We start from the raw sequence: 20,216 nt of genomic DNA, 5'->3' as shown, positions 1-20,216 counted from the left end.
GGGAAAAACAAATATCCAGTTGCCTGGACAAGTGCATGTTTATTTTTCCAGTTTGTAGGTTCTGTACTTGGCAGGTAAAAGGGCTGAGGAAAACTGAGTGGCATTTCTCTGATTTGGACACCTGGAAATATCTAACTGCATATAATCTGTCCACAGCAGTAAGATGTGACCACGTGAATAACAGCTTAGCTCCGTGCTTTTCAAGTCCAGTTGCTAAACGCTGTTTCTGTGTATGGAAATACTGATCCATTCTACACATGCTGCAAGACTGACAAAAGTGAAAGTTGGCCTTTGTCCTCCTGTGAAGCGTAGCTCACAGTTGGAAGAGTTTCAGAACATGGGCATGTATGGCTGTAGAAATGCAAAGCAGCACTGAATGGCAAAAGTGCTGCCAAGTAACCACTAACGTATCTGAAATTATGTATATCAACTCAAAGCCAGGTGGGCCATGCAGGCTTTTCTCCCCTGGCACTATGAGATGGAAGTGGTGCTTTCACTGTTTGCTGCAGTAAATGACTGGATCTTAACCATAAACTAAATGCTATTGCTTACCAAAAGCTCAGCTGTAGTCCCTGAAGAATCAAGAGCCTCCTTCCTTCCTCTATTAGACTGTCTGCTCTCTAAGAAACTTTTCTCACTCCTATAGAAGTGGAAAAAAAAACACATCATGCATTTACAGTTGGGTACATTTTGTTGTGGTGAATGTTTCTACAGTTAAGTTTTGTAGCAGAAGTTAGCCTCACAGCTACAACAGTTGAGTCAGACTTACGGCTCCAAGCAAGCCTACAATAAAACTCTAACAAGTGAGAAGCTCCAGTTCCCTGCTAATTTAAAGAGTTCTCAAGTCCACTGTGGTGGCAGAAAGCATGTGACAGCACGGGGCATGAGCACACTGCCTTGCAGCACAGCTGCAATCACCGAGGCCTTCGTTTGGAGTTAAAACTGCCAGACAATATTTCATATTTTTATTGATGGCATTTATCCCATGGTTTAACATGTTAATTATACTGTAATAAACATGGCTTTAATATTAAACTTTTCCTTATTATCCAAAGTCACCACAGTCCATTTCAGTAAATATAAAAATATATACTTAATACTTTGTACAATACTGGTTTTTGGTCCAAACAAAAATGGATCAGAAAAGCCAATAAACTTACTTTAAGAATTCCCAATTTTAAAGATTTTCTAAATGGATTTAGGCAACTTTGAATAATGGGATTTACATAATAAAATCTGAGACAATACTAAACAAAAATGGCCGTAACACACAAAATTAAAATTTCCATTTCACAGATCTGTTATGCCAAAAAAGTACATAGAGAAACAAAACTGTATTTACACGTTTCATAATAAAATAACAAAGGCGAGACAGGTGATAAAGGGCTGTAAGAATGAAAATATAGAAATAGCATATAATTATTAAATGGAGAACTACAGATCTAACAAGTCCTTAGCATGAATCGTCCTGTAATCAGTCTTCCTCTATCAGAAAATTTTAGTGCACGATACACCCAAACTCACTCACTTCACACATACACCGGCACAAACTCAGCATAGAAATCATTCGTTACCAACATTCTCTACTCTATACAGAACCCCTCACTGGTATAATTACATTTCGGAGGCGTCGGTAAACGCGGATGGGCGCACGGAGCGGTGCAGATGAAGAGGTATTGTACAAGCCATTCACTGCGCGGGCTGTGCGCATCTCTATAGCCGAACCATGCCGAGTCAGTGACAGAAGTAACTTGCTGGATTCTAAAATAGTTTTGCTTGAGAACGGCCCCGGTGCCAACTCTACTCGTTACAAAAAAACTAAAGGAGGGAGGGAAGGAAAGGGCAGCAGAGTTCTATATTCCTTTAGGCAGATCTGACTTCAGCTAACCCAGCATGAGGTACGATCCCAACAACTGAACAATGCAGGGCAGCAGCTGCTCTCAAAGTTGCTTTACCAATCGGCGATTACTTTCTACGTCTAACTGCAGTCTTTATCTTCCGACCGGAAACTGAAGATCCAGAGGCAGAGAAAATATTTTTTCCAGTAGTCCTATCAAAAGAAATTAGCAGTGCAGAGTTTAGGACAGTATAGTCGACAATGCAGTAGCAGCACTGAGCAGATATTCCAGAACAACTGTTTTATCATCTGGCTCACTAGTTAGCAGCTGGCAACACACAGCGTATGACGAACAGGAAGAGAGTTCCAGAAACCAAAAGCAATTAAATCTCTCATTCAGCAGGTAAGCAGCACTCAGTGGCTAAATGCAGACCTTATTTTTCAAGAACATTTCAATGGGTGCATGGTATTTCTGAGAACAAGGCTGCTGTCAAGCTAGTGCTGCTCACTTAGCTGCTCACGCTAACAGAGCGAGGAAAGCTGCCGTGCTTAGACAGAAATTCCAATGTTCATCTGAGCACCTCACAATTTAACATCAGCAGAGGCTGCACACGGTCCACTGATACTACTGAAAGCTCAAGTGAAATTCTGATATGGTCTCTTACCCCACTGTAAATGCTGGAGGCTGGCTGAATGAAAATCCTGAAGAGCCAGAAGGCTGTACCGGTGCTGCTGGTGCAGGGGGATTTGCACCAAAAGTAAATACTTCTGGGTTACTTGTAAAGTTGAAATTAGAAGTACTACTTCCAAACTGGAATACAGGACCTAAGAAAGATGGGGCAGAAGCAGAAAGGAATAAGAAAATGAAATCTGAGTTCATTCTTTCCAGCAAAAACCTCACCATCCTCCCTCTACCTCTGTCACACATTGCTCAAGATGGCAAAGCTTGGGGTGGGAGGAAGGTTTACCAGAAATGCTAAATTACCACAGGAGCAACACTAAAAAACTTCATTTGCTTCAGTAGAGAATCATAAAGGGATTCTAAATAAGATTGCTGGCACACTGCTAATGAACTGTTTCCTGCTATCTGTATTGCCATTAATTTATGCCTGCATGCACTGAAATATATCAGTGAAGTCTCAAATTGCAGTAATGAATTTTCTAGATTTACCATTTAAACAAACTTTGTTGTGTAACTGCAGTCTGGAAAATAACATTAACCGTTCCTACAATCAAAGTAACACAGACAAACCACGGGGACTTTTCTCTTTAAACTCCTACTTCATTCATTACAGAATGAAAGAGCAACTGACACGGTGTGCCAACTAATTACTGATTAATACAAATGCAGGCTGCTTTCAACAGAGAGTATTTTGTAAAACATCCGAGAAGAAAAGAGGCTTTTCTTTTCTAACTGGCCCTAACCCTTTTCTGTATCTGATGCTGTTATCAAACACAAGTGTCTTACCTATGAATGTGTTTAGTTGAAAAAATAATTATTACTGTGGAAGAGGTCTTGCACTTAAATTGCAAGGATCATTCTTGCCAGCATATTTCAGAAAAAGAACTTTAAATGAAGCTTTCGCCCATACAGGTCTAGTATTAGCAATGTATCTCACACAAGAAAGTCTCCAATCCAAATAAGTTGGCAAAAAAACCTAAAAACTACTCTGTAACAAATCCAAAAACAACTGCGCAGCGCTTCTGCTGCTCTGCTCTGTCTGTACAACCTATGTGTACCTGCACATCCCTGGTCCTCCCTTTTATGGAGGTTAATTCTTAACAGTTGAGTATGTGCAAAAGGCAGAAGTCATCTCACTCACTAAACTTCAGATGCACTTCATGGAAAACAACCCACCGACCAAGCAAGCTCTCTGTGAGACCAGAAAGGAAGAGGATGGTCAACACTCACCAGCACTGGAGGTGCCGGAGCCAAAACCCGGTTGTTGGCTCGACTGCTGTCCAAACACAGGGGGCTGAGTGCTGCTCGTCACAGAGCCGAAGGCAGGAGGCGCAGGCTGAGGGCCAGCTGAAAACAGCGTTGTTGACAGGGATCCAAAGCTGGGAGCATTCGGCTGGCCGGGGCCCTGGCTCTGGCCAAATGCTGGTAGCTGACCGGCACCAAAGGCCGGGCCAGCAGCAGGCGCTGAAGACCCAGACCCAAAGACAAATGAAGAGGACGACCCTCAGGGAAAAGAAGAGCAATTTCAGCATGTGCTGGGTTGTTTCGTTTGTTACAGAGCTTATGTTTGCAGCCGGGTAGGTAAAACAACAAATAGTACCTCCTTCATAATAGGAATTATACCTTTTCTTGTAAGAAAGATGAAAAACAGCATGCTTTCAAGAGTCAGTCAACATACACCTCAAACACTGGTTGTCTAGCCTCAAATTACCGTTAGCCATTCATGCTCTAGAAACAGACTCCCACGAATAGCACATGCTGACCTGTGTTTACTAAGAGTTATTTATATCACGGGTAAAGAATACTCATTCATTTATTTTTAATATTTCAATCATTCAAAATACAGCTCCTGATCTATTGGAATCGGGAGAATGCAAATCTTTCCTCTTGTCAGCAATTGCACCCCTTCCTCATCCAAGTGTTTACAATTATCAATTTCTGGAGACCAAATCAGGCTCGCAGGGACCTAACTCAGCTACCAGAATAATTCCATCCCTCCATGTAACAGAAAACAAGCTCATTCAATTAGCTGCTTTGGTTCTGCATGGCCAGCACAAATAATGAGAAGAAAATCCATGACTGAACAGTGACTTCAAACACACACACTGCTGCTGAGCAAAAAGAGACATTCTAAATAGCACTGGTAATCTAATGCAATTTAAGCAGACGTCACGCAATGAAAAAATATCCATCTCTGCAACACAATGGCTGACTGTTTTTCCAAGAAGGAAAACAGAAGGTAAGACAGACTAAAAGGTATTTAAATACTTTTATGAAGATTTTTGATAGCTTTGTTTACTAACAAAAAGATGCTGGAAGTCCTGACTTGCTAGTGGCTTAGACTGATCTGCTGATTGCTGTAACTTAGGGCTGTTCTCTCTCTGTTGCTGATATACAAAAAATAACATTTCATTCCCATGAGTGACAAGTTTAAGGAAACTGATCAGAATAGTTGTAGCTTCCTTACAGGTTTAATTTTATTACCAACAATTTCTAGGCAGAAATACAGATTATTTGGAAACTTTAGCCTTGTGCCATACTGCTAAATTCATGCTGCACTTCAATGAGCAATGCATATAGAACGTGAAAAAAAAATATATCCAGATTCTTGTTTCTGGGTTCAGTAACCAAGAAAATGAAAGACTGGCTATAATGCTCTCTAGAAGTCACTCTTTACAAAGCAGCAGTTGCATATATCAATACTGTGTTTGTGATATACACTTGTGAAGGATGCTCATTACAAATCTTGATGTTATTTACAGTGCTTGATAGTTTTAGGTATGGGAGACAAAAAACTGAAATTGTAACTGACTTTTAACCTTCAGCACTGGATTGATACCAAAAAGAGGGAAATTCACTCTCACAATGACAAGTTCCTATGCGAATGAAAGCCAGTAAAGGATTGTCCACTGCACAAAACAACAGCACAGCCAGTTGATTCCTCAACTGTATTTCCCAGACTGCCTGAAAACCTGAGTAATCATTAGTATTGTTTATATGTTGTTGAATGTAAATAGTCACTACTTCTCTTCTTTCCGTACGTTTTGCCTACACGTTCTCCATGAAACACTATTTCCCAGCTCCACTTACCTATTTTGTAACCTAACAGCAAAAACAAAAGCACCTGCTTAAACGTACCTGTTGAACTTGATGTGGCCGTGGCTCCAAAGGTAAAGCCAGAACTTGCTGCACTGCTACTGCTGGCTCCTGAACCGAAGACAAACGGAGCAACTGCTGCACCAGTGGTGGAAGATGTGGTTGCTGGTTTGCTTTCTTGAGAGAAGCCAAATGACTGAGATGCTGTAGATTCTGCAGAATTGCCAAAAGCAGTGCTGCTCACAGTGTTGCTGGCTTGCCCAAACACGAAGGGAGTGGGAACCGGCGCAGGGTTGGAGGAAGAGGTGACGCTGCCAAACACGCTGCTGCTGTTGGCTGAAGTGGTGGGCACAGCTGTGCTGGAGGAACTGGAGCTCAAGAAGCTGAAGGATGGCTTTGCTGCTCCTTGATCTGCGGGGCAGAACAGAATACGAAACGCTGCCAAACACTGAAGTGTGTGCAACAGAGACCCTGTCCCAAAGGCTGTACAAGGAGAAACACTGACTGATGCCTCAGCTACTATGCAGCTACTGTGGATTACTTAAGATCCAGATCTAATACACTGATTGCTGCCATTCACAATTAATGGAATGGGAGAACTGTGAAGAACGATGACACCACCACAGCTGTAGGCTTTAGCAGTTACAGACACCAAGCATTGGCTATAATAATAATCAGAACCAGATTTAACCAGTACATCTCTTCAAACAAAAATATCTTTCAGATGCTCCCAGAAGAACAACATCAATTACCTGCAACACTTCTACAGTTTGTAAAATAGAACACAGCAAACAAACAAAACAACAACAGTGGAACAGTTTCTTTTGTAGCCTCTCCTGAAGTTACAGCCCCGAGCCTACAGCCCAAAAGCCAGCTAAGCTGATCATCCTGCAGCCTCGCTCTTATGGCTTAAGCTCACTGCACTTCAGTACTTTCAAGACCTGCTTTTGGGAGCCATGGAGAACAGCCCTCTGTTACAAAGCTGTCACAAAGTACTGAGTGCAATTTTAGATTTAAAGGTGTTTTTTTTTAAGTATATAATTCTTCAGCTTTCCCTAAGCTTCTGCTCTCATTATTATACCTGACCCTGTTCTTCATTTCCCACTGCTGTTTTTTCCAGCAGTTATGGACCTTTTTCCATCTATGCCACTTGTAAGGAAGTCTCCACTGTGTTGAAGAAGGCTTGTTAAAGTCTCCTTGTTACACAAGGTGTTTTGTCAAATTCCCATGACTAAATCAAACTCCAGAACTTCAACTGGAACAGAAAAAAAGCCAAAACAATCAACCTCCCCTCCACCAAGTCCCCCAATCCCCAATCTGCTCAGTAGCAGCTCAATCATAAGACTACAAAGATTAAAAATAACACAACCCTATGCATTGCTTTTACTCCCCCTGTTCTTTCCCTTATTACTTCCAAAGTTAGTAACGAACTCTGTTCTCTACACCATGGTAAGTCATACAAAATGGAATTACAATCAGAATTTTTCCACACAGTAATTGTCACTAAAATCTTTCAGTCCAGTCTTTCAGAAGGTAAAAGACACACAGAACTGAGCGGTATGTATTTAATTACTTCCACACCTTTGTGGCGGTAGAACTGCAGCAGTACACCTGGCAGCACAGCTGCAAGTACACACGAATGAAACAACTTTCACAGATTTCCCTTCACTATGAAAACCATAGCATGAAGCCTCTATGTCATCACACTAAAAACTTTACCACCAATGATGGTGCTAGCACAGAAACCATACAAAACATCTGTTTTCTTGTGGGATGCAACACAAATTCATTAAGGTGCAACGATTTCTTTTCTTCTTGTCCAAACCTAGTCTTAAAACTCACTGAAATTGAAATAGGAATTGCTACTAATTGTCTATACATCAACAACTGGAACAGAAATTACACTACATACAGTAGTTAAGCTTTTTCTAAAGCTCCAGTACATTAACCTATCAGCTCCTACAGATTTTGTAACTTATGACTTCAGAGGTACTATCTGAGGGACGTAGACAGTTGAAGACAAAAGATATTCTGCTTACCTGAAGTACTGGCTTGGGCCCCAAATGAAAAAGCTGGCTTTGCCTGCTCGGTTTCCTTCTCTGATGGTTTAACAAAGCTGAAGTTGAACATAGGTTTTGCTGTGCTTTCTTCTTTGGTATGCTCAGACTGCCCGACGGAAAAGACAGGTTGTGCCTTTGACTCTTCACTGTCAGCTTTCTTCCCAAACACTAACGGAGCAGCAGAACTGACAGAATCCTGTTTCTCTTCTGTCCTTCCCAAAACAAACTGCGAGGCAGGTGTCGACTCCACGTTACCAAAAGAGAAGCCTCCCTTGGTTGAAGGAGTTTCGTCCTTTCTCTCATCTGGTTTCTTAAATGCAAAAGAAGCTGACGCAACTTCATTTTCTGCCACGGTTCCAAAAGTGAAGCCAGCGACTGCGGTTTTATTCTCATTGGTAGTTATGGAAGAAGTAGAACTTGAACCAAAACTGAAACCTCCCAATACTGGTTGTTGCTCTTTCTTTTCCTGCTGTCCCAGGCTTGCTGTCCCAAACTGAAACGTTAAAGGAGCTGGACTACTTGTAGACGGAAGGCCAAAGGTAAAATTGTTACTTTTATCTTCCTTTTTATTCTCTTCTGATTTAGAGTCCGAGGATGAAACTCCAAATTTGAAGTTCCCAGAACTGCTGGGAAACTTGAATCCCCCAGGCGCAGCGTTAGAAGATGCAGATTCAGATGCAATGCCAAACTTGAAGCTCCCTTGTTCTCCGAATTTAAAACTTCCTGTGGTACTCGATGTTTGAGAATCAGAGGATGATGACTGAACACCAAATGTAAATGATGGCACTGCAGCATTTGTGGACACAGCAGAAGCATCAAAACCTGCAGAAGTAAGAAATAACGTTTACTTTGTACTCTATGGTACATCTGTGGCACATGAAGGCTTCAGCTACTTAGCGAGTTTCTAGTCCCAAACTTCCCAATCAGAACTGTAAAAATAAAACAAAACTCAAAAAACAACCCAAAATCAAAACAGAAAACAAAATTCCCTCACGCTTCTCTCTAAATAGACCTTTTCACAATGGTATTTTTCTGTCTGCTGCTTGGCTATCAGATGTGCACTGGTATTAGATGTAATACACATTACATTATTATTACACTTTTTGTCTAAACTGCAAACGAACATCATGTAAGAACAAGCATGTTGTTAAAAAAGGCTTTTCTCTAAAAAGCATACATTTATTCTTGGGAAAATGTGTGGAAACATACACGTGATCTTATCTAGATAATACTCCTACAGGTAAAAATGAACAGAGCTGCCATAGCTCTAAGGAAAAAAACTAACTCAGCTCTAAAAAAAGTCAAAGCAAAACAAACTGCAGAATGCACATCCTCATTTTAACCACTCAGTATTACCTTTGAACTCTGCTTTGGTGCCTGGCTTTGCACTTTCACAGGCTACACACTTTGTGGCCTCCGGTTTGTTTTGGACCAAGCAGACCTCACAATCCCAGCTTCCTTCAGGCTTCTTGAATTTGTCTAAATCCAGAAGTTCTCCAGAAGGAGCAGCAAATGCAGACGCACTGCTGCTGGTCACAGGCACTGAACTCCCTAGGAGATAAGCAGTAATTAAACACTCTGCTTGAGTTATAAAGTGAACATAAAGTTTAAGAACCTCTCAAATGCTCTCGAGTTTACAGATCAGACAGGTGTAACAGTGAAACATCAAACAACAGCTATTCATACAATTCAACAACACAACCCATTTCAGATGTAATTCATGGGTATTCTTATCAACCAAACTTACAAAAATAATTTCTGCTGACACAAGTAACCCATAGTCAATGTTAGCACACACAAATCGGTGATGAGTGTAAAGTGATGGGAAGCTAAGAATTTATCAGATTGATTTATCTCCAAAGTCAGACATGTTGGAAACTATACCATCATGAAACAAACAGAAAGCAACCCAAAGATTCCAGACACGCAGCTCTGTTCAGCACACAAGCTGCACTGTCATCAAGAGCAGCAGAAACCTCCATAAAAGAGGCCTGAAAGACATTCCTTTCCTTGTGACTTTTCTCCCTGCAAAGGAATAGTTGATGCTGCGGCAGAAAACTTGTAGCTCCACAAGCATGAGGATTGAAGCAGCCACCCAGAAGGCAAAAAGCATCACACTGACATCTTCACTCCAACTGTTTTAAATCACTGAGGGCAGCTTTTAAAAGGGAGGCAAGAAAAAAAAAAAAAAACAAAACCCTTGTATTTGAAACAATAAAGGCAGGGTTTCTCTTTCATGGTATACCCAGCAGATTTTATCCTCATCTTATTTTCAACACTCTTCCCCTTCACTGATGTAACATATCCATGCAGTTCCCTGCACCAGGAGGATAACAGTAAGCCCTGCATTTTCAAAATCCCTCCTTGCAATGGCTGCAGTTTCAGATAAAGGTTCTCAGAGGCTCTCCAAGAGAATCAGCTCCCCCTGAAATGCATTATCTTACCTGATGAAATTTCACTTTTATTGTACAGCATGATCACAAAACCAAAATCTAGTTGGTCCTTATTTTTTTTCTTCAGGAATATATTTGAAAATGTGTTTTTTGACATATTAGCATATTAAATGATGTGTAGAGTCAAGACATTTACAATGTCAAATAGAGGGTGACAATCCAGAACCAGACTGAAGAACCCAGTGGGTTACCTGTGTTCTTGAAGCCTACCACTGCCCTTCACTGGGATACCTGGACATCAGGTTTTGTTTTAGCTAAAGAAGACTAGTTAGGACGACACAGTCTTGAAATCCAGCTTCCTATCTCCCTTCATGTAATACAAGAGGTGAGTGGAGATATTTTTGACCGTGGTTTGTAAATATGATTTTTACTTTTTTGAAACAGTTTTGTTGTTTTTTTTTAAACTCCTTCTACAGAGTTCACATTTTTTTCTGGTGAAAAATCAGTGAATAGTTCTTAAATTAAGCCACCCAGTTCAGACATCTTTCCTCACCAACAGCAATGCAGGGAGTATTTGCTTTGACTCAGCTCTGTACTAACACACTGCACAATCAGTTCAATTAATGGGATAGGCTGGAACCTGGGCTGACACCTTCAAAGTGCTTGTAGTCATTCTTGCAGACAAGCACTAATCCACCAATCACATCTGGCTGTTGTGGTGTTCAAAACATTTTCTATGTTTTTCTGTTGTTTTGTTTTTAATTCCATAACAAAAACCACAGACTAAGATGGAAACAACAGGTTTTCTTAACAGGTTAAAAAAAAAAAGAAAAAAAAAGGCCATACCTGGTTTCTCGGACTGACAGGATACACATTTGCTATCTTCTGCCTTATTTGATACAAAGCATGTTGCACAGTCCCAAGAGCCTTTTGGCTTCTTAAACTTGTCTCCAAAGCCCAGAGTGACTGTGGTGTCAGTGCTGCTGGAGGAGGACGTCACAGTCACCGAGCTCTCTGTGGTCACTGGCAATGCCAGAGTAGGCATTACTCCCATCCCAGGCTTTGGTGTCTCACATGCTATGCATTTGGTAGCTTCAGGTTTGTTCTGGACCAGACAAGTATCACAATCCCACGTTCCAGGCGCTGCCTTGAATTTGTCTCCAAAGCCCAGCATCCCCACTGGAGAGGCTGCTGCCTTTGTGGAGCCACTCGGACTTGAGCTCATCGTCTGTTTCGTACTCTCAGCTGTTGACACTTTAGCAGCTTGGCAAGTGACACACTTGCTGTCTGTGGCTTTGTTCTGCAAACATGGGTCACACGGATCAGTCTGCCAATACGACGATGCTTGTTTCGAGGTCTCTTTACCTGCAGAAAAACTACTTATCGCAGGCCTTGTATAGACCGCTGTGCTTGTGATAGGCTGTGCAGATGCAGAGGATTGTGTTTTTACAGATGTAAATCCTGGAGGAGGAAAAAAATATACATATCTTCCTGTTAAAGCTGTACCTCACTACAGTTAGCAGTTACTAAGGACACTACAGGGCATAAATTTCAACTCAAGTGTCAACAGTTACAAATATACATTCAGACTGAGAGCAAAAGGAAGTCCCTGGAAATCTGATCTAAAGGGATTGTGTTTCATATGCTGCACTGAGACACAACAGAAAGCTTCATTTAACTCTTCAATTTCAGTAAAGTTTGAAATCAATTTTTTCACTAGTTGACACGTGTGAGCAAACAGTGGCTGACTGAAATCTGACTGTCCATCACGCACTGGAAATAATTCCGTTTCATTCAGACACCACGCCCAAGCAAATCAAATTTCTGAAGCCATTCCTTCTGTAGTAACTATTCTTATTCACTTCAGTAACCGTGCAGCAGTTTGTCCTGTGAACAATAATGTGCACGATTATTTCCCTACAGGTGCTGAATATTAATTAACAAGAAGACAGTAGAACAATTGTCTCAATTTTATAATCTTCCTTTAAAGTGCGCTGGACACAGGCCAACTTGTTCCTTTAAGGTGCCAATTCTAACAGAAAACAGAAGCTACTAACAAAGATACAGTAAAGGAAATGCACCTTCAGTAGCAGCTCAAGTTGCCTGTAAAGCTAAAATAAATACTGTGTCGTTGGCTTATTTTTTAGCCAGCAATGAAGCCTTTGAACAGTGTGGATGTAGATCCTGCTTCTCTTAAATTGAAGAAGTGACAGTCACTTCATTCAGAGGTCTTTCTTTAAACAAAGGAATTTTCTCCCACTTAGCTCCTTCCAGTACAAAAAAAATTACAATTTAAGGCCCAAAGATTTGCAGCTTTTGCAACATATTTAGAAATGGAATCCCTTATTCTTTCTTTTTTTACATATATATTTATATTTTCAGGACTGTTGAAAATGGGACAGGAACGCTGAGGTTTACAAACATTTCCTTTTCAATTCCATAAAGTTTACTTATTTCAAATCAAGCGCTGATTATTTGATTGTTTTCATAACTCATTTACATCCTAGCACAACAGAGATGTAATCCATCTGGTTTTGAAGGTGCAGTTTTACTTTCAGCAATAAAAACCACTCAGAAGGGGCAGATTCATCCTAACGGACGTAGCACTTAACACAGTGCTTTCCTACATTTGTATTTACAGCTGATACTGCATTAACCATGACATAAGCTTTTTTTTTTCTTTTTTAAATCCATGTAAGCATTTTTTCTGCTGTATCTTTTAAGAAGAAGTTCATTATCTCACCAGGGTTTCTTAGAATGTCTAACACACTCCCTTCCTTTAAGACCTTTGCAGGTTTGAAGGGACCATCATACTCTTCTTTTTCTTCCTTTTTATTGCTGATGCTGTTTACAGCGCTGGTATCTGCAGAAACAAGAGAAAACAAAAACATCTCTCATGATGCAATCCAATTAGAACAGAATACACCCACTTTTGCCAGTAACAAGAACTTCCAACTTTCCTGAATCTAAGAATCTTCAAAATTCAACCCGCTTTACAATTTTTAGTTACACCTTGTAAAAGCAGATCTGTCACTGAAAAAAAAAATACTGCAGAAGCCCAACACTGTCTGAAATCACTAGCATGCTCAGAAAGAAGAGATTCAGTATTTAATAACACAAAAAAGAAGACCTGCACTTCAGAAGTGAAGTGCTAAAGTTGCAGTTACCGCGGGTAAGGAAGGGCGTCGCTGCTGTATCGCTGCATCCAGAGCGCTCTGCCGATTTGACAACAGGAACACTGAATGTAAACCCCATCTGCTACAAAAAAGAGAGGCTTTTCAGAGTCTGAAACTAAAGAAATTTAATGAAATTCACACATAAATACAAGTCTGACACCAAATCTCCAAATTTTCGGTATACATACTGGATGACTGCTTATAAGCCAGAAACCTACATAATCGTTTTTCCCATTAGCACAGCCCTGTTTTAAAGGTCTCCAATATTCTACTAAAGGTCTGATAAAAAGTTGAGTTTTTTTCTTTTACTTACAGACAACGGAGGTAGCACTTCTGCCTCAGTAGATTTCACAATAGGAGATGAAAATCTGAACACAGGACTGCCAACATTACTTGTTGGTTGTACCTGTATTTTCAAAAGAATTAGAAGTTTATATCTAAGAGCAGCAACTACCTGAATTCAGAATCCAACAGAAGTTTTGCAGAAGTTCAGAAATCTGATGTTTTAGTTATTTCTAATCCACAGATGGAAGCAACAATAAAATAAAATGAAGTCTGCTAATGAGTACGCAAGACATCATCTTTAAAACTACATCACACAAACCAAGAGAAAAAGATGAGATGCTACTTAGGTCTAAACATATGGAAAAGCAGGAATTGAAGATATCTAAACTCAGCTCTACTAAAGAACTTCCTTGACAGGTTAAAGCAGATACCTGCTTCAAAAAATGCAAAATTATCTCAACTATTCTGGAACTGATTAATGTTTATTTTTCTATACTAATCTCAATTATTGCACCCTAAGCTCGTTCTATGCAAGGCTTGAACGACCACTTAATCTAGCTGTCATTCAATAACCTCACATCATGGTGTAACCATCGTAGGCAGCTAGTCACTCCCTTCACATGGGCAGGGAAAAGAATCAGACAGTAGCACAATGGCCACTTGGAAAACCAAATGCTGTGCCTCTGCACATCCCCTCTTTTGTCCCCCTGTGTTGCTGCTGAGCACAGTGCTATTGGTATGGCTCATCCCTGTGGTCACACAGGACACTGTCCTGGCTGAGCCCTCTCCCAGCCCTTGTGCACCTTGGCCTGCTTGCTGCCAGGGCTGCGTGAGAAGCAGACATGGCCTTGATGCTGTATAAGCATTACACAACAACAGCTGAACACTGGTCTGCTATCAACACTGCGTTCACTGCAGACAGGCAACTTTGCACAGCTATAACTATAAAGAAAATTAACTCTATCCCTGCCAAAACCAGAATGAACAACTTGGCATAAAATCCCACCCCCCTAAAATTCCACAGTTATACAGTTACCTTAACCAGATGTTTGCAAGTTCAAGACTGACAATCAAAAAACTGCATTTTTCTCTCCAAATTTGAATACAACTCTGAATTATTCAACTCAGTATGAACTAATGCTGGTTAGTTCCACGAGTACCACAGAAGTTAACTTGCAACAAAGCAGATATATACTCATACTGAAAAGCATTCACAGCATACAACAAAGATTTACCTTGTTCATCACTGATGTGGAAACAGTGCTTGGTGACGACGAGACAGTACTGCTAGTCAGAAAACTGAAGTTGAAAGGAGCCAGTGATGCAGTACTGATGGGCAGGGATATTTTCGGCAGCACCGGTTCCTCTACTTCCTAGAGTTGTAAATTAAAATTTTTCCCTTTACAAAACATGCTACTTTCTCATCCTGCTCCACTCTCACTTCTTAATAAAATTAAACAATAAAAGTAACACAGACACAGATTAAGAGAAAGCAAGTTTTCAAAAGGGATTCCTAATCTCCCCATCTCAGTCTGTGCAGTTTTAATTCATGGCAGGCCTGCTTTCACATTACATCACATTCACCACTAGCCCAGTAAGAATACTGCAGTTACCTCAAAATCGTTACCTGTGCAGAACAGAGAGGTACAGATCAGACTTTTTTGTTGCTGTTTTCTATGCTTTAGTCATTAATGCTCTAAAGAAACATCACCATTTCTAAATATCCTCACATTTCTTCCTTTAATATTAAAGTCTCAAGACAAATGAGAAAGTGTTCTTGCAGAACTGGACAGGGCAGCTGCTCAAATTTCTGAAGCCACTACAACAGTGAATTTAGAAAAATGTAACATTTAAGGTATGTGGCTTCAGTACACAAACAAAACAGAAAATGCCTGCAAAGAAAGCTACAGAAGACTGTACTCTGATAAATCCTGCCACGTATGAGGATGCAAATCACAAATCAGTACATCTTAAAAAGAACTGGGTTTGTTCTTGCCTTTTAAGCTATTTGATAACCAAGACTGGATGAGTTTGGTTTAAATGAGAACTACCAACCTAATCACAATCTGCAAGAAGCACCAAGATCTAAATAGAAATGAACAACTAAGCAGAGAGATAAATTGGTACCACAGACATTCAGTGTATCCTATGACTTACAATGTTTCACTATTTTGATTAGGAAAGTTTACAGAACTTAGCTAGTTTTATCTCTATCACTATTTTATTTGAATTACACATACATACTCCATTGTTAGTGATTTCTTTATACTGCATCAGTTAAAAGACCAACTTAAAGACTAACACTACAGATACAGTTACAGGCAGCTCAGATAGCATCCAATCAGAAAATCATCTTTTGAGTATTTGTGCCTACAGTTTTAGAACAAGAAAAAAAACCCCTCACAACAAGTTGAGTTAAGTATCAGAAGTGCTAAGTTATCATTAGCAGACGTGCAGAACACCATTTTCTAATTCTCTTATGAACTCTTGGCCCACGTGTCTACGAGACGTAAATAGGAAACAATAAATTCAGTACGCTTTGTTTACGTACTTGGCACTTGTTTCAAGGATCACTGCAGTACAGAAATGATACAAATCTCCACTAAAACATTCCTGTTCTTAGGACTCATTCATTTAACTGCTGGTGGGAAACTTTATAGCGCAAGGAATCTCCAGTACAGCAGAACTACAGATTTCAGAGCTACACAGCAAGGCTCAAACAGAGTAAGTAAACAGGAGCTTGCTCTGAAGCCCACAAGAAAAAAAAACCCACAAACCTAAGGCAGCATTCTTATAATTCACTGTGAGGTGATAAAACTCACAGACTTCAGTCATCTCAAAGACAGCAATCAATGGAAAAGTCACTTACCTGTTCTTGTCCAGACTTTGATACGTAGTGTACCCCTCTTTCCCTTCTCATCTTGCCACCACCACTTCCTCCTGAAGTCAGACCATTGGATGCAGGAGTACTGAATTTGGGGTAGGTCAAATTGCTAGCACAGAATAACAGCACATGGGTTGGGTGTTAAAAAAAAAGAAAAAAGAGAGAAGAAAAAGTTATCAATTTATTTTCAAGCTATTATAGCCATCATCAGTCCTAGAACTGAAACTTGTTAATCAGAATCAGGAAAAAAGTAAAGCTGCTTCATAAGTTCCTAAATGCTGGTAATACAATTTTTGCTATTTGGAACATCAAGTTTAAAATAAAATGATTAAAAAAAAGCAAGGAAAATGACATACGAAGTTGCAACATCCATATGGGAATGATGACTAAGCCAGAAGACCTGAAATAGAAGAGCTGATTCATATTGATAATTTCTAATGCTTCTTTTAGATAGCTCAGGCATGGACTGGTTCTCCAATTCTGTGATGAACATTAATTCTGCAAGGATATAAAAGAACAACTCACGAAAATACACAGAGTGTATGTATGCACACATGGGAAACACTGCCAACAGCTCTGATGGAAGAGAGAGCCCTCAAGATGGTAAGATAATATGGCAGAAGTTTCAGAAGCAGCTCAGGCTTTTATGTGGCCATCAGAAGGAACGGCAGAGGTGTTTGGGTGTGCCAACATTCCAGAATTCTTTTCAGACACCAACACAGATCCCTTTTGTAATGCATACAAAGGCATTTCTCTGTTTGTTATGAAAGCCTTGATCAAAACCAGAAAGATTTCCTAATGCGAGTGCTAAGAGAAGAAAAAGAAAAAACCGCATCACAAGCCAGAAGTGAAATAAAGAATAACATCAGAAGTAATATGGCAACAAAATGAAATATCCCTGGAAAAAAAAATCACTATATCAAAGCTTATCCAATCAGTCATTAAAGAATTAATTATATTAGAACACATTGGAAGACACCAAGTCCAGTTTCTGGAAGACTGAAGAAAAGAACTGGTGTAAACTTGTCAGACACTTGAAAGCAGTCTGATTAGCACTGTAACTGCTGAGAGGAAGCCAGATCCCTAAGGCCATACGCTCAGGCTTTTCTGTAAACCAAAGTGTCAGTCAATCAGAATTCTGAAAAAAGCCTTATGTCAAAACAGATCTTTATTCAGACAACTATAGCCTGCACATAAGAGTCTATTATTCTTTCTCCTAACACATATCAGCTTCAAGGGGCAAAGACATTTGTCAGTCTTCGAGTAAATCCATCCTACAACCAGCCAAGTTTAAAGAACAAATAGCCTTTGGTAGGTTGAAAATAGCTTAACCAGTATTCCACTCTTGCCAGAATATCAGTGTTGTGTTCCTGATCTACAGCACGACACACAAAGACTGGCTTCAAAAAAGGGAGAAAGAAAAAAAAAAGGAAAGAAAATAACATCTACCTACTGTACGGACAAAAAGAAAGACACTGCAACATTGCAATGAGCACTGAGAATGAAATAAAATGCAGAATGTTTTCTGAATCTCCTTTTTACATGGAGGAGGAGAACAGATTTCTGCAAACAACAATTTAGAACTGTTTGGGGAAAAAAAAAACACAAGTCAAGTCCAGCACCTCTTTGCATTCATACCAAAACCTTACAGCCAATCTCACACCCCTGAAAAGGCAGCTGTTGTGAAATCAAACTTTTAGACACCAAATCAAAGCATTGAGGTGTTGTTGGTTTGTTTGGGCTTTTTTTGTGAGCCAAAGAATGCCCCAGGCCACACAAGCATTGCTTGGCTTTTGAACAGTCTTGTTAGTGTTGTTTGAAGAGAAAAATCCACACCCCAAAAGATAACGTTAGAGTGCAAAGCGCCTCCACTCCAGCTTCATTGAAAACACTATGAGCTATGTGGAGCAGAACTCATTCTACCTACCTAAACCAAGTAAGCCATGTGGCACAGAACAATCTTCTCAAGACAATCACAACTGTTAGCTCCCTGGGAATGTTGTTTTAGAACCAAGCTCACATTGGACCTCAAAAGGTTCTGTGAAGCTCTTAGTTTTCATGCTAATTCAGAGCAGAGAAATGACTTCTCCAAGATAGGAATTCCAAAACAAACAAACAAACAAATAAACAAAAACACCCAAAACCAAAGGATAACTACAAACATACTCCTGAGCTGTACGCCACTCTGTCTTATAAAGAATCCTTCACAAAGAATCATTCCTTTAGGACCCAGCTTTCAAGCTTCACGCAATTAGACTAAACAAATCACTAAAACTAATGGCTCTTACTCCAGATAATATTGAGATGGATAAATGGTTTAATCGCCAATAACTAAACTGATAAACTACAAAATATCTGCCAAACTGAAATTTCTAACACTGGAGATTTAGTTGAATTGAAAACTAAACTATCTTTACTTCCTAAAGAAAAAAGGCCTCCATAGCAAATACCCTTTCTGTGGATACAGCATCATAACTGTAATGCTATAACTCCATGGAAAACACAGCAGAGTAGCAAAGTCCTGGGCTGCAGCAGGTGAGGATGAGCCCAGATGCAGCAGCCACAGATGCAGAAAAAAAGGAAAAAACCTGCTTGCCCTTGGAAGGCCTCAGGAAGGCAGGGATCTCCAGCAAGATACCCTCACCTGCACTGCCAACCCTTAAATGAGGCCTGGAAAGGGTTGGATCCTGACTCCACACCCCTTCTGGTCACTCAGGAGCACTGCATGTACCTGAGCTCCTGCCTTCCCACCAGGTGCTCAATCACTGCCTCAGGTGTGACTTAGCATTTCTGCTACATTAAATGCCTTGTTTCCAACCTTCGTATCCTACTAAGGAGATAGACATGGGGAAAAAATCATTACTTATACATCCCTGATAATCTGATTTCATTCTTGTTCATCTTCCTTCCTTTCTTAAAAACAAAAATTTTCTCAAACTTACACTGATCTTCAAATGTGATTTAGACTTTACAGCTCTCAAAAGACAAATTTTTTGTTCCCACTACTAGAACTGTTACTGCGTTTCCAGAGAGACCTGCAGGCAGAATGCAGTGACAAAGGAGATAGTTTTCTTCATTCAAGTTAGCCTTAAATTAATAGATCTGTCATACCTTTCAGATGGTTCCACACGCTGTTCTTCAGGCAAACTCTTCTCTTTCACTTCCTGCAAATTATTTCAAGATTTAGCTGAACATACATACTATACACAAAGTGCAAACAATGAATTATGTTGTTTTTTGTATTTTTTTTTGCTAGTTTTTTTTAATTTATACCACTAAATACACCTCTACCTAGTTAATTTTGTTCTCTAATTCAATATTCCAGGTACAGCTAAATTTGGGGGCTAAAACAAGTACTGTTGCTTCTCTTAGCATTGAGGATGAACTGACAGAACAGTTAATCACATTTGTCAAACTCTCTAAAGAAAGTAATTAAACGAAACATAATGGTAATAGTATTGGGTGATGGGGAATCAAATCAAGTTTTCTTAATAAAGCTAGTGCTAATTTACAAACCCATTAAAAAGGCTTCACTTATATCACTTATCAAAGATCAAAACAAAACAACACACCCTTCCCTTCAAAAGAAACAACCCCAAGCAGTTGCTGCTATGCTCTTTTTTAGAACTCTGTTAAAGAAAGATTGTGCTGGTTGAACAATACAGAGATTAAGAGATTTCAAAGCAGTAACCGATCAGTAACGACTGCCCACTTTCATCTCTTGCCTAGAAGGCCCACAGATTTAACACCTGGCCGTTCTTCCATTCAGACCAGTACTGGGAATGTGGTGGTTTTTCAGAAAG

The 20,216-nt window shown here is 39.9% G+C and overlaps 1 protein-coding gene across 3 annotated transcripts in view; it reads right to left on the bottom strand.

The window, feature by feature from the left end:
• Positions 1 to 950: 950 nt before the first annotated feature.
• Positions 951 to 20,216, bottom strand: part of NUP153 (nucleoporin 153) — a 46,583-nt gene continuing 27,317 nt past the window's right edge. For 2 of the 3 annotated variants that reach the window (XM_048940506.1, XM_048940505.1), the window contains exons 10-22: positions 19,525 to 19,577; positions 16,399 to 16,522; positions 14,765 to 14,902; positions 13,558 to 13,650; positions 13,236 to 13,326; positions 12,812 to 12,931; positions 10,915 to 11,529; positions 9,032 to 9,226; positions 7,655 to 8,497; positions 5,658 to 6,026; positions 3,750 to 4,022; positions 2,503 to 2,662; positions 951 to 2,050 (exon numbers count right to left, since the gene is read on the bottom strand). In XM_048940506.1, coding sequence (XP_048796463.1) covers positions 1,966 to 2,050; positions 2,503 to 2,662; positions 3,750 to 4,022; positions 5,658 to 6,026; positions 7,655 to 8,497; positions 9,032 to 9,226; positions 10,915 to 11,529; positions 12,812 to 12,931; positions 13,236 to 13,326; positions 13,558 to 13,650; positions 14,765 to 14,902; positions 16,399 to 16,522; positions 19,525 to 19,577 — 3,159 coding nt within the window. In that variant the 3' untranslated portion in view covers positions 951 to 1,965. The remainder of the gene's footprint in view (positions 2,051 to 2,502; positions 2,663 to 3,749; positions 4,023 to 5,657; positions 6,027 to 7,654; positions 8,498 to 9,031; positions 9,227 to 10,914; positions 11,530 to 12,811; positions 12,932 to 13,235; positions 13,327 to 13,557; positions 13,651 to 14,764; positions 14,903 to 16,398; positions 16,523 to 19,524; positions 19,578 to 20,216) is intronic. The other variant, XM_048940504.1, reaches the window with a different exon arrangement.

Source organism: Lagopus muta, chromosome 3 (genome assembly GCF_023343835.1).
Source record: "Lagopus muta isolate bLagMut1 chromosome 3, bLagMut1 primary, whole genome shotgun sequence".
In the NCBI taxonomy this organism is placed as follows: domain Eukaryota; kingdom Metazoa; phylum Chordata; class Aves; order Galliformes; family Phasianidae; genus Lagopus; species Lagopus muta.
Note: the sequence above shows the minus strand (reverse complement) of the source record. Positions and strands in the feature narration are given on the sequence as shown.